Below are 14156 nucleotides of genomic sequence, written 5' to 3' on the forward strand. Positions count from 1 at the left end.
TAATATCACGTTAAAGAATCATATTGATCTTTTTCTTTCATAAACTACTGTACTGCTGGAGGAGTGAAACAACATATCGTCCCTTTGACTCGATTAAGCTCACTCGAGTTACTGGCGTTCTGCAGATTTATGGGTGTTGGTGATACAGTGTCCATGATCTGCTACATCTCCCTATGTTGACCAAAACAGTGAAGCTTCATGGACGGCAGCTCAAGCAGGTGGACCTGTTCGAGTGAGTACTTCTACTGCAGCACAGCTTCCTGCCATGGATAATAACATAACACGCAGCCTTGGAGGGTATCGGCGTTAAATAACGTTCCTCCGCGATCGGTCCAGGATCAGACTCGCCATCAGGGGGGCTGCCACGGCGAAGATGTTGACAGCTGCATCCTGATGAGCGAGGACTGATGCACTGGCCTACCATCCCCGAACTCCCGAGCTTATCTGTGACAGCTGGGACGTGCATCGATGCTTCGGCAAGGCTCTCTCTCTCTCTCTCTCTCTCTCTGTGATTCTGGTTGGAGTTCCAACAGCTTAACCCGACCATCGCCATTAAGGAGTGATGAGTCGGAGAGTGCTGCTTTATTTGCTGCTGTGTTATTTTACCGTCGGCAATGGGCTCAGAGGACGATGACATGACAACACAGCTCGGTCTTTCGTGCTGGCCATGGGAGGGACTGCCAAGGAATCAGTGTGAAGTACGCTGCACCGCTTTGCCGAATTAAAGTGGAGGCGTCAAATCCAGCTCATGGTTCGTACGATCGCAGGGTGGAAGCACACGGGAAGAATGTTTTTTCTTGAAGTTTCACCGTCACAAAGTTCGAGGAAGCGCACGGATGTTTCAGACACGATCGAGAAGAATCCAAATTTTCATGATTTCTCTAAAAGTTGTCATAATTCAATATTGGACGAATTTCCTGAAACAAAAACCTCGCATTTTAATATGATTTCCACGGATCCTCTCTCGTTTTCGCTATTTGATCCAACTCATAATCTTAAACGAGTCGAAAATAATAAGAATATAATAATCATATAAAAATTTAATGTCATTTATTATATAAATAAGTCAAAAAGAGCTTAGTCTTAAATAAACCCATTGTTATAATAACATGTTAAAGAATAAAACAATATTATTTTAATTGACAATGCGATAAAACTAAAAATAAATAATAATTATATACACCTTATACAATGGTTTCACATTTGAATAACAAGTTATTATAATACTCAAGCCTTCATTTTTAATATATAATTTTAATTGAAACGTGCCAAAATCAATTGGAATATTTAATTTTAATTGAAAAGATCCACTTTTAATATTTTCAATCTAATTTTAATTGAAACGTGCCAAAATTAATTAAAATATATAATTTTAATCAAAAAGCTCATCTATTTTGGGCTTTTCTCCAAAGTGCTTTTATTTTTTTTTTTTTCAAACGACTTTTATATCTCTTGTAATCTGATAAATACCTCTTATAATCAATTTATTTCTTTTTCAAACCGCCATCGAACGTGCGTCACCCAATCCCTTACCTTCGTCATGATTGTCGATCTCGATAAAGGGAAATAAGAGTAACAAAAGTGAGGATCGATAAAGGGAAAGAAGGGTAACGAAAGTGAGGACAAAGACGAAGACACGATCGAACATAATAAAGGCAATAAAGTGAAAGTGATGGAAGATAATGAAAGATATTTATAAGACTACAAAATATATGGATATAAACTGAAAAGAATAAAAATAACAACACCTTCCCACAAAAGTTCAAAAAGATAATTTAAAAAAAAAACTCACCCTACAAATATCACAAAAACTCAAATTAAATCTTTGAATAAAAAAAATACGTAACATAATAATATTTATGAGAAATTCATTAAAGAATTTATTATAATTAAAACTTAAAAACTATCTAGATGTTTTTAAATAGAATTACATTTTGAACTTTTAGAAAAAGTACTAACGGCATCCAACACTAGTTAATTCACCGAAAAGGCTCTCCATGCAACTGAAACAATGGTACTGAAGAGTATTTTTATTGAAGATAAGGGTGCAAATATTGAAAATATAAAAGAGCAAAAATTCAACTCAATAGGCCCAAACATCAGTGACGGCCAATTACCGCAAAACGAATTAATAAAAATTTAGTGATCCAATATGTTTCACCATTCAGATAAAACTACCGTTTGAAAAAATCTCTTTGATGCATTCATTGTTCAGAAGCATTACATTAATCCCTCCATGCCTCAATCCTGAGGCCACTGAAAAACTTTGTTCCATGTATGTGACGGTAATATCAGACAACCAATAACTCCACAAGTGTAACATACCTACAACCCCCCCCCCTCTTATACATTTTATTTCTTCCTTCATCAGCATCAATTTTATTTCCTGCTCTAGTACAATGGCCTGCTGCCACGGTCCCCATGATCTGGATAGTTCTCATTACTATTGTGCTTGTAATATCACCAACTGTTGTTTGTGGCCACCAAAACAAGGGTGACAGTCAAACCGCACAATAAAACTGCAACAGTTGACCATGTGGTCACAGGTTAGCAACCAACACCAACCAAAATATCGCAACGTATGTGTGTTTGTGTTTGTGCCATATGTCTGCCAAAGAACCTTCCATAGAGGTTGCCATGAAAGAAGTCATTTCTAGCTGTTTATTTCCTGCAGCATTAACAATTGCTCTCGAAACCTTGCCCCTCTAAACAAGTAGCAGGACAAATCCACAGAAAACAGAATAGGCTTTTCTCATCCTGTCCACATTTTTAAAGATAAGAATTTGTCAGCTCATACATTTTTAACATAAAGATAAATGAAAAGAAGAACATGTAATCCTATTGCTTACCAGACATGATTGCAAAATTATACCGGGGACAGTGTCTGGTATACTCCGAACGGAGCAGATCCAAGCTGAGCCCCATTGACAGTACCTGCGACAATGCTAACACTTTAATCATGTGGAGTTAAGATGTAGCAAATAGAGAAACGTACAAGTTTCAGCGATGAGTTACCAGCAATGTTGTTAAAATAGGATTGATGAAACTCTCCGTGGGGAGAATGCATATGCGAGATAAGCAGATTGCGATGATCAGTTATCAATCTTATTGCTCATTTCATGGTACAACTATCAGCAAATGCAAAATGTATTCTCAAAATCTATTCTTTAGACCACTTGTTTCCAAACCTTTGATCTCGTTCTAAGTCATTCTTCTCTTTCCCTTCTATTCACTTGAATAATGGAACAACAGGAAACCAATACTGAAACAGTTAATCAGTGAGAACGACCATCCAACTTCTTCAACAGTCAGATACTATTCATGTCAAAGTTGATTGTATATGGACAATAGAAGGACAGCACAAGCATAAAGATGAAACCCTACACAGCAGAAGCGCCTCTGGGTATCTGACCTTTCACCATGTTACCCAAACAGATGGCTGTCCTTAGCAGATTTGAAGCAGCTTTCAAAGAATCAATCATCTGTCACTATCTCAAGAACCAGCAGGATATTTCTTTCCCCCCCATCTCAATTAGAGTCGTAATTAACAAAGTTATCATTAATTCATGTTCCTAGAGAAACAATGGAAAGAGTAGACATCTGCTGCAGCATTCCAATATAGAAAGAATATTCTCATATGATACTGTTGTTTGTATGAAGAATAAGTAGACATCATTGGACAAACAAGCTGCATTCAGCAATACATTTCCTAATTAAGTACAAAAATGTTTGGAATGCAATACATATACCATTGGATTTTGATGGTACTCATGCAGTTATTTCAAATATTTATAACTGAAAAACATAAACATGACATTCAATTCAGTCAACATCCTCAAAGTGGGCGCTATATTCAAAGGTAGACTTCATTATCAAGGAGATATCAAGAGCCTCTCCTAGAGATGTTACCAATAACTCAATATGCCCGATCGATCACAGGTGATAACCTGATTAAAAGGCTTAAGCAGAAAACCTAAGCGTAAATCTAATAAATTCATACTGTAACAAATTAAGCAGAAACATTTTTAAAATATCATGAGTTCTAAACAAACACACAATATATCATGTGCAGTTCAACACTAGCTTTTAAAAAGAGCATGCATAAAATGTTCTCACCATCCATTGTTTAACAGAGAATTATAAGCCTTTTTCTTGTAAAATTTAGGCTTTCAAATGACTCTCCTGTGTTTTGGTACAAAATGGCACATAAAATAGTTACACAAACAGAAGCAGAGGAAACAATAGAAAGCATCACAGCTGACAGAAAAAACAAGCATAACGATGACAATTTAACAAACCAGCATATTCATCATTATTCTGCTTCATTGCACAAGCACCTATAAGATATAACAATTGTCTTTCTTCATAACTTGTTAAAACTACTTGCTCTTGTTGCATTACTCAAAATGAGAAATATTCACATTGTGTAAAATCTTATTACTCTTTACCACTTCAAGGAAAAGCTAGTCTTAACAGACAAGATTACTTTGCAGGCTCCCTTCTGAGCAGCTGCGTTCTTATATGGCCAGAAACTCAACCATAGGCAGTGCCTCTGACAAAATTGCCAGAGGCAAATAGAGTCAGACATAATTAACTTGCATTGCTTAAAAAAAGTACCATTTGACCCCGTGACAAGCTTCACACAACCAACTCATCACCATCCTAAAGGCAGAGATCTCCAAATGCAAGATCAGATAATGCTATCAGCTACAACATCCACAGAAATGTCTTCATCTAAGAGAAATTTCTGTAGGCAGTTAAGAAATGCTAGTCTAAAATAATGTAATATTTAAAAAAATGGCTTAAAATCTCAGCCAAAACATGCTATTTCAACTGATAATCATCATTCTGTTTGTGGAACAGTTTGATCCGGGAAAAATAAAGACTAAGCTTAGCTAGCTTTCTTCCTGACTTGATAGAATTTTGAAATTTACGACACCAGACAAGAGGGAGCGGACAAACCTGATGAATAAAATGGTTAATTGGGTCAATTTGTTGTTATTTTTATTTTTTCTACCAATCTCTTGAAGGGATGACTTGAAAGAAAAGAGGCCAAAGCTGTTATCTCTGTGACCCCCCACCTTGTGAAGCAAGCTCAACCTGAATCCACCAAATGTCAGAGGAAAAGCCTAGTTGTTCTGTTCACAATCTGCATCACTAAACTGCACACTGCAAAACTGATGCAATTTTAGAAGGCAAATGGGATACTACTGAATAAGATACATTTGAGACCTACTATGGCATATCCTTATAATTTCCAAGGAAACCTGGCTATAATTACAATCGAAAACATACAAAATCCTCTTTCAAGTCATCAGTTCAAAAATCCCACTTCAAACATAACCATAATAAACAAAGAAATAGGGGCAGTAATAAAAGAAAGAACAAGTATCTATGTCAATTTAAACACCTACACTTCATGAACTTATCAACTACCAATTATACAGAAAAAGAAAAAGATGCTAGTAAGATTGACTTGCTTATTATGGTCAGGTATCTAACTTATGATAATTAAGGGTAACTATTGTCTTGCTGTAATTCTAACCTAGATTAAGCATATGTAATCACATTACTATACAAAAACATTAAAAGAGGGGGAATATATAAAAAATAAGAAACAACAGAAAATATTACTGTCCAAAGCATTTGCTAGTATTTTAGAGCAAGTGCATATGATGTTATCAATATGCACATGAACTCCTACAAAATGACACAAATATAAGATGTTGAACAAGTTTTGTCAACAGAAGCAATCAAATATGACAAGCAACAAGAAAAAAATTATGAACAAATGAAGTATGTTAATAAAAGCATAAACACGAACAATTTATCATGGGAGAACACAATTATTTTTTCACAAAGAAACAAAATATAATACAATGACATTTATCACTCAGGCAAAAGATTTATCAAAGACTACTCCATGAAAATATTTGAAACTCAAAAACGATTTTAACAGAAAACTTAGCTCAAATTTCAATAACACTCGAATTATTCTATAACATAAAAAAGTCGGAGTCCCTCAATCATCCTATCCCAAGCATGCAAAACCAACATGGAAGAAAATGAATTTGAACCAAACAATATGAAATATACCATGTTAAGTAATCATATACAAAGTACCACCTGTGATACGTCGACCAGCTACATGAGAACCAGTGAACCACACAATTACATTTTCCAACTCAATCACAAACATGAATGGTGAATTCAACATTAAGTATAGAAAGATCAAACCTCACAGGATACATGGATCAGATTAAAGTTTAAAGGGGCTTTACATAACCTACAAATTTATGTTCTTAACCAAATCCCACATGACTACATGAGGCTTAATGACCTCGGTCATAAATATGTCAAGCATGAGAAAGAGTCATACTATGAGGGAAGGGAACTGATCCATATGGGAGCTACTGGTACCTCCTTTGCTACAGCAATGTCTGGAATGCATCAGACAGTATTCATTGCCACATGCAAGGACCTGTGTGTCCATGCTACTGCCATATCCCGTGCCAATGAAGTATTGTCAGTAACAATTCTGTGCCCAAACTAGTAACAGTCTTGGCATGCATTGTCATAATGGACAGCATATATTGCATCACATATATATGTTCAACTCATCTTAGGTCCCTTAACAATTTTTCAAAAAATAAAAATAAAAGAATAGGACATACTACCTCATATACATTATGATAAATGGAAGAGATAGTCACCAAAGGAACTTCTTTCAATTCACCATCTAAATAGATTTACCTTGTAAATAGTATGAATAATCCAATTAGAGCAAAATATGGCAGTTGGGAATGGTCTGATAGCCTACATGCTTCAAGAGACTATTGAATAAAACAGCGAAACCAATGTTCCATTATAGTAAGAACAGAAACACTTTATGGCTTTAAACTAGAACATTGAACAAGGACCCATAACTTTTTAATCAACACACAGATTCTTTGTTGGAACTAGCAATAGCACAAGGAGTTGCATAAGAGTTTACAAAAATACTTAAATGAGTCATTTCGAAGCTACAACACCCTTTGTATGTATCAGCTACATTCAACCCTATGGAAACTAGGTCAAGAAGAGGTTGCCAGTCACTATGGTTTTTGCCACATGGAACACGATCGATGTAGTACAAACCAGATTATTTTAAACATATTTTCACTTTAAAGGTCAGCACTTGAGGTCACTACTAGTTATTTTCATAAGGTGGCAGTTGGCTTTACTTGTGTTCTGCGTTCTTCTACCTTTAAAGCAGGAAGTTACAAAAACCTGCAAAAGCCCTGTTTGCTAAGCTTACACAAATTGTAAATTTTAAAGTTATATAACATTGTGCAAAACTTCAGGAGTAAAATTGTTCTACTTTTGAACTTTTTAAAGCAGAGAATTGAGTGAGTGACCATCTAACTTTCCCAAATATGGAAAAAAGGAAAATCATGAAGCAAGAAGTTTGGTCCAACTCCCTGTCGACAAACAGGATAAGAAGCATAGAAATCAGATGTGTCATTTGTATTGGCCAACACATCCAAGGAAGAAGGTAATTATACAATGACTCCTTGGACAAATCACATAAAATTTCTCTTTTTTGTTCTTTCCTTTTTAAAAAGTTGAATCATTGAACAAGCCTCCCATACTGTTCATTCCACATCTTGCTTTCAAGACCCAATAAGAATTTGCTTCATATTGATTTACTCCTACCGTCTAATAATAAAAATGGGATAAAGGTGCATGAGTTTCAATTATGTACTTCCAACTGTTAGTTAACATTAATGATATTAACATTATATTAACAAAATATTCATATATCTTCTAATTTTGTATTTACCAAACATCACTCATTTTTTATTTAAAAAATAGCTATAAGTTGTAACCATCAAACAAACTTTCTAAAAAATAAAAAAAAACCCTTATGTTTTTTTCGTTTCAAAAAAATATAGATATATTACGAAATACATGAAGTTTCAAAGTAGGTGAATCCTAATGTTCTTAAACTCTATTATATATTTCCGGCTGGTAACGACCATTTTCTCCAAGAAACAGTTTGACAAGTTGCTTGTTATTAACCCCATAAAAGGGTAACCTACTGGTGCAAGTTTCTTCAAACAAACCGTAGATGGCTCAAGGGGGAGCTGATCCATTTCGAGTTGCTTTGAACCAAACAAAACTCAAGCATTCACAACACTGACCATACTAAATGTTTGCTCTTTACTCTTGCAAAGAAAAAAGCAAAAAAAAAATTCAAGAAATGGACTTTCAGATGACATATGTTTCATACCTAAGGTTTTTCACATAGCTCAACAATTGGGAACAGAATTTCCACCAAATTTGATATGCCAAGAAATACTGTTACAATTCCTCACTGCAAGCCTGTTTAAATGAGCTTTACAGCTGAGCAAGATCATGTGGCTTCTCCATAGCTTCTCTAAGTATCATTTCTGCTCTCCTCTTCTTGTCATCCTTCTCATCATCCCTCAAAGGCCACGAGTCTTTTCTTGCATCCAAAGCATTAGAAGATAATGATGCAGCTATAGATTTCTTGTCAACTCCAATCTTGAAATGCACTGTAGGCCTGCTTCTAAGAACAACCTTCTTGTCACTAGCACTATAGTCAAGAGAACCCACCTTTGCAGCCTCAAAGACAGGAGCAAAGGTCTCAAGCACCGATAACCTTTTGCCAGCATCTGCCTCATGTAGACGAGCATTTTCAGATACTGCTTTTTCTTTATATGGTAAAGGTGGGGCCAGAAATGGGTTGCTACCGACTACCTGCTTCCCCTTCCCAACATCACCATCACCAGTTGGTTGAAACCCAGCTGCTTCACTGGAGGCAAGTCGCTTCTGTAAGCTTAACAAAGACCTTTCTGCCTTCCTCCGCTGCCTTGCTTGTTCGACCTTGTCTGTTTTGGCATCAGTGGTCCTCTTGTTCCAAACAGGCGTGTGGACATAGGTATGAGGATCAGGGAGCCTTGGAAGCCAATCAGGTATGTGCTTTCCCGGTGGTTCTTTGTTAACCTGAGCAAAGCTAGGTGTAGCCTTAGGTACACGAGGAATAGGGAATCTAGGAATGGGCTGAGCAAACGGGACTTCCTCTTTTGTGCTAACAAAATGAGTGATCTCTCGAACAACACCTGAACCAACTAAGCAATGGTGAACATCAGATGCGCCAGAAAAACCTGCTTGCGAACTCAAATCTTCTAAGCTCTGGATGATATCAAAAACATTGCAACTCGTTCTACCAGCCAAATGAGCATAGAAACTCGCACTTTTGCCTAGATCACATATGTACCGGACCGTGACCTCCGTGAGGGCGTCGACGGCAGAGTAATGCGATCCCTGAAACCCGACGGTCTCACAAATCTGGGCGACGGCAATCTTCACAACGGCACGGCCGAACTCGTCAGTTGCCGATGACGGCAGACTCTTCTTCAAGCTGCTCTGCTGATCACTTTCACTCTCCTTGCCACCATCGCTCATGTTCAACTGATCATATTATCGGCGCCAAAATCGGCGCCAGAATCAGGGGCTTGGCCAATCACCACCACTCTCTGCCGATCCGTTGGACCTCCGAAGCTCAAAGGGCAAAAGTGTGCGCGATCCTGGGATGGGGTTTCAACAAGGATCCTTTAGGAAAACCCTAGATTGCAGTATCATTCGTACCAATATCCACTACATAGACCGCTAAGGAGTTCCTGAAGCCGGTGGGGGACAGGTGGTCGCCGGGGCAGCAATCCGGTTCTTAAATGCCTGAAATCGGTAGAAGGTCTAACCCAAGAACAGCAAGATCTAGGGTTTGGGGTAAAGAGGAATTGATCGCGACGGAGCAAGAAATGGGACAAAAGAATCAACGGTTCCAGAGAAAAGGTAGTTGGGAACAAGAAATAGAACAAGAAACCCGCGATAAACCCTAAAATTTCGAAAGTGAAGAAGAGAGGGAGAGTGATCGAGAGCAAGAACGCAAGGGTGGGTGGGTTATTTGTAGAGGAAGAGGAGGGTGTGAGATCCGGGGTTGGGTGGAGGAGGCGTGCTCCAAGCGACATACGTGGCGAGCAAGCAGGCGTTTGGAACACGGGGTTGTAGAGTTCCTGCGGAGCAGCAAACCGCGGCCGATGCGGCTGCCTACCTGTTTCGAGGGCCACAGAGAACAGGCTTCGCCTCGCAAACCATAGAGGAACAGATAACGCAAATGGGCCACAACATCTCTGTCATGTGGAGCCCATCTCTTAAGACTATTCCGCGTGCCATAGTGGTTGGGTTCATGTGGACCCATCTGTGGGTCAAATCACGTATGTCATATGGTGTCATCCGGCCGCAAAAACTAACGGGTTCACCCTTGAAAAATACTCGGGCTGACACGTCCTCTCGAGACTTACTTGTGGAACGAGAAAGTCATGGATAACGCGATTTAGTTGGGCCCCACTATGAGAGTCCACGTCACCCCGGATACCTTCAACGGACCATTCGCCACTCTTCGAGTCACGACGAAGGGTCCCCCGTGTCCCTTAAACAGTGTGTTGCGGCCACGTTACGTCGTTTGAGTTGATCGCATTGGTGTCTGGTGTTCTTAACGTGTCTTTGCTCACCACGTGCGCTTGTGAGAGGGCAATATCAAAGACAAGATAAGATTTAAGTAGATAGGGACCTTTCCGCCCTTGGATTTCGAGAAACACGAATCTCGAGAGCAGTGGGATTCCCTCATCAAACTATTGTTAGAAGAGCTCGGCGCTGTTTCTAATACCAAACAAAAGTCGTATTTTTCTGAGTAAAAACCTTTAAAATCACTGAAAAATTAAAAAAGAAACCAATGGAATCGCTACTTACGTTGAATCACTACAAAAAAGATAAAACAAATTGAATAATTATTTCTATCATATTTGCGTACTATGTTAAAGGATTGAGCTGAGCTATACGAACTTTATACTGATCTATACTCATCTGAAGAATCAACTTCAAAATGAAACACATAAAATATCTGTATTTAAATAATTATATTTTAAGGTTACACATAGCGACTCCATGGCCCAATGGATAAGGCGCTGGTCTACGGAACCAGAGATTCTGGGTTCGATCCCCAGTGGAGTCGTAAGTTTTTGCCGCTAATCGCGATGGTTTAAAAAGGAGTCGAAACCCTAACTTCGAGCCTATTGGATGCTCTAATCTTTGGCATATAATGACGTCTGGAGCTTCTCAGATCAACGACGAGCGGCGAGCGGCGAGCGGATGTGGATTCTCAACTCGGTAGATCTTTTCTGGCTGCCCTCCTTTTTAGTCTCCATAGTTCCATCAGATGCTATAGACCATAGAAATCTCCTGCGAGTTTTTAGTTCAGACTTGTTCTTCTCCCCTTAGTGATCTGGTTCTTGTAATTATCTGGGCGCCTTGAGCAAATCTTTGTGGGGCTTGTTCAGATACAAGAAATTGTAGTTATACCTAAATTTCCTTCTATTCGGGGAAGTAGATATTTGGTCTCCGAAGCCCCAAACATCATCTAATTTGCTATTTCTATTATTGCTTGGATTGAGAAAGTATAAAATTATCATAGTGACTTTCACCAGCTTCGAGTATTTCAATCAAGTATAAAATGAATATTTCTCTATAACGGGATAAAGCAAGTGCCCTTTTTTTTTTTTTCTGAAGACTGTCAATACTTGTCAAAATACTTGTCATGTCTATATCTTGAGATACTTCTTGGCAAGATACTTAAAAACATGTGAGGACAATTATTTCACTAATACATATATGTTCAATGTATTGCATGCATGTATCACATTTTATAAGCCTTCAAAACATCTAATTTATTGGCAATTTGCCTGTAGATTTGGCAGTGGACTACTTGTTAATGTTTCTTGTAATGGTTATCCTTCTCATGGATTTGTATGATGATTACAATGTATCTAAATTGTAGAAACTGAAATAGTATTAAATAAAACATACCATGTCATGAACTGCTATTTTTTACATACCATGTCATGATGATTACAATTTTCTTGTTTGTGTTATCCATATCTTGTGTCATGATATCAAACAATCCATTTTTTGCCATAATAAAGAAATCATTTGAAGAAATCTCATAATCTAACCATGCTTTTAGAAATTGTAAATCATGCAGAGTAATAATTGCTAATATTTGCAGGTGGATCGATTCATTTTACATATGTTGGGACCACACATGTGTGTGCCATATTCATAGTATTGTGCAGTCTTTGGGTTGCATGAAATGCTTTCTGAAACTATATTTGTCCATTGACTGTTATATATTGAGCAGTATATTTGGCATTTACATGTTGGAAGCTACATCTATATTATCTTCTTTTTTTTACTTTACCTATGAAAGAATGAATCTATTCGATATTTAAGTAATCTTGTTGAGTTTATGATGACTTCGGTGAACAATTTTCTTTTATTTTGACATTTTTGCTATGCTAACTTATTAGTGTTTTTTTTATTTATGTTAGAGTAGAAGTAACCGAGCATTAGTAAAATCAAGGTCTCAAATACTAGTTGGATCTGTTTTATTGACTAATGTGTACTGGTTTGACTAATGGCATATTCTGATACATATATGATTACTGATTCCTGAAAATGGTATTGTATGAGATTTAAACTATCGATTAAAATATGAACAATGTTATATGTCCGTGGTTCTTTTCATTGTTTATTCGGTTTAGTTAATTGTGGGTGCATTTTTTCCTTAGTTGATCAGATATAGACCATTAGTGAAAGTATTCTGACATGCAAAAAATGTTACTTCCTTGGTTTCTTTGAACAATTATTATTTTTTGTTTTTTGTCTTATGTCCCTTTTAGTACAATCTACTGGCTGATTGCCTTGTGATTGGTAATTATCATCTTTATAATATTGGCTCTCTAAAGTTCATTCCATTATTATGCAATTGTAATCATCTCTTCACAACAAGTTGCTCACCAACCTTATGATATTGTTAATACTCGAATGATTTTGTTTGGTGTTTGTCTGAACTGGTACCTTGCACATTCATATTTCACTAGAAGTTCTAAAGTTTGAACTTAAATGTGGAAAATAACTCCCATAGAAAAATCCCATACATAGGTTGGTTTGGTTTTAAAGGCCATTTTTCAACACTAATAGTATTTGTTTGTTTTTTTGTATAAACTGATTTATTAGCTGAGTAGTTAGAGCATTGTGCTAAACTGCTAATAACACGAAGGTTGAAGGTTTGAAGTTTAGATAGATGTATGTATGTATGTATGAATACGATATTTTTAGAAAATAATAAGATAAACTTCCATTGATAGCTAAAGATTACAAAAATCTAAAATGAAGTTTGTGAAAGAAAATTATACGAAAAAAGAATAATACATGCTCAGTTTACCTAGATTGCAATTTTAAACATATTAAGCAGCAGTTGTTCACAAGAATGTAACAGGACCATGACCAAATAAGAAAAAAATGACTAGGATCAATAGAATTGGTCAGATTGGATGATTTTTCTGGTAAAGAAATATATAATTTATGAAAATAAAAATAAAAACCCCATAAATAGCAACACATTAGAAAAATCTAAATCGAAATTTGTGAAACATACGCATACAATATAGTCAAATTGCAATTTTGAACATATTAAGCAGTTTTTGTTCACAAGATTGTACCAGGGATCATATCAAATAAGAAAAATATGTCTAGGATCAATAGATATGTTCAGATCAGATTTATTTATGATAAAAAAATAAGAAATTTCAAATAAAAAAATGAAAAGGATACATTTGATCATTAGTTAATCAGATGTAAACCATTCTTGAAATTGCTCTGACATGTTAAAAATGTTGTTTTGTTTCCTAACTTAGTTGATTTTTTATCTTCAGTGTCACTACTATTTTTCTCCTTTTATTGGTGTCTACAAATTGATAGTAGCAACCATTTATAATTCAGTCTCATAAAGTAAACTCTTATGTTGAGATATCGGTATACTGATCGACCGTCGGTATGATATATACTGACATATCGATTCATGATACGATGGGGCGTATCGACAAATCAGTATGTATCGTCCATATTGGTCTCCTATCGGATTGATACGTACCGCTCGTATCGAGCGGTATGTTATTGTATGACGAACCTATGTGCTATATACTTGTATTACATTCATCTTCTATACAATGGGTATTATATTTGGCATGTACCTC

The 14156-nt window shown here is 36.7% G+C and overlaps 1 protein-coding gene and 1 non-coding gene across 2 annotated transcripts; one reads left to right on the top strand and one right to left on the bottom strand.

Annotated features, from left to right (window-relative positions):
* Positions 1 to 8185: 8185 nt before the first annotated feature.
* Positions 8186 to 9950, bottom strand: LOC135649701 (transcription initiation factor TFIID subunit 8-like). Its single transcript, XM_065168374.1, has one exon. The coding sequence runs from the start codon at positions 9469 to 9471 to the stop codon at positions 8380 to 8382; it is 1092 nt and encodes a 363-aa protein (XP_065024446.1). The 5' UTR covers positions 9472 to 9950; the 3' UTR covers positions 8186 to 8379.
* A 1054-nt stretch (positions 9951 to 11004) lies between these two features.
* TRNAR-ACG (transfer RNA arginine (anticodon ACG)) lies at positions 11005 to 11077 on the top strand. Its single transcript has one exon. It is a non-coding gene; the product is annotated as a tRNA-Arg (tRNA).
* The last annotated feature ends 3079 nt before the right edge of the window (positions 11078 to 14156 follow it).

This window comes from Musa acuminata, chromosome BXJ3-9, assembly GCF_036884655.1.
Source record: "Musa acuminata AAA Group cultivar baxijiao chromosome BXJ3-9, Cavendish_Baxijiao_AAA, whole genome shotgun sequence".
NCBI classification, from domain to species: Eukaryota; Viridiplantae; Streptophyta; class Magnoliopsida; order Zingiberales; family Musaceae; genus Musa; species Musa acuminata.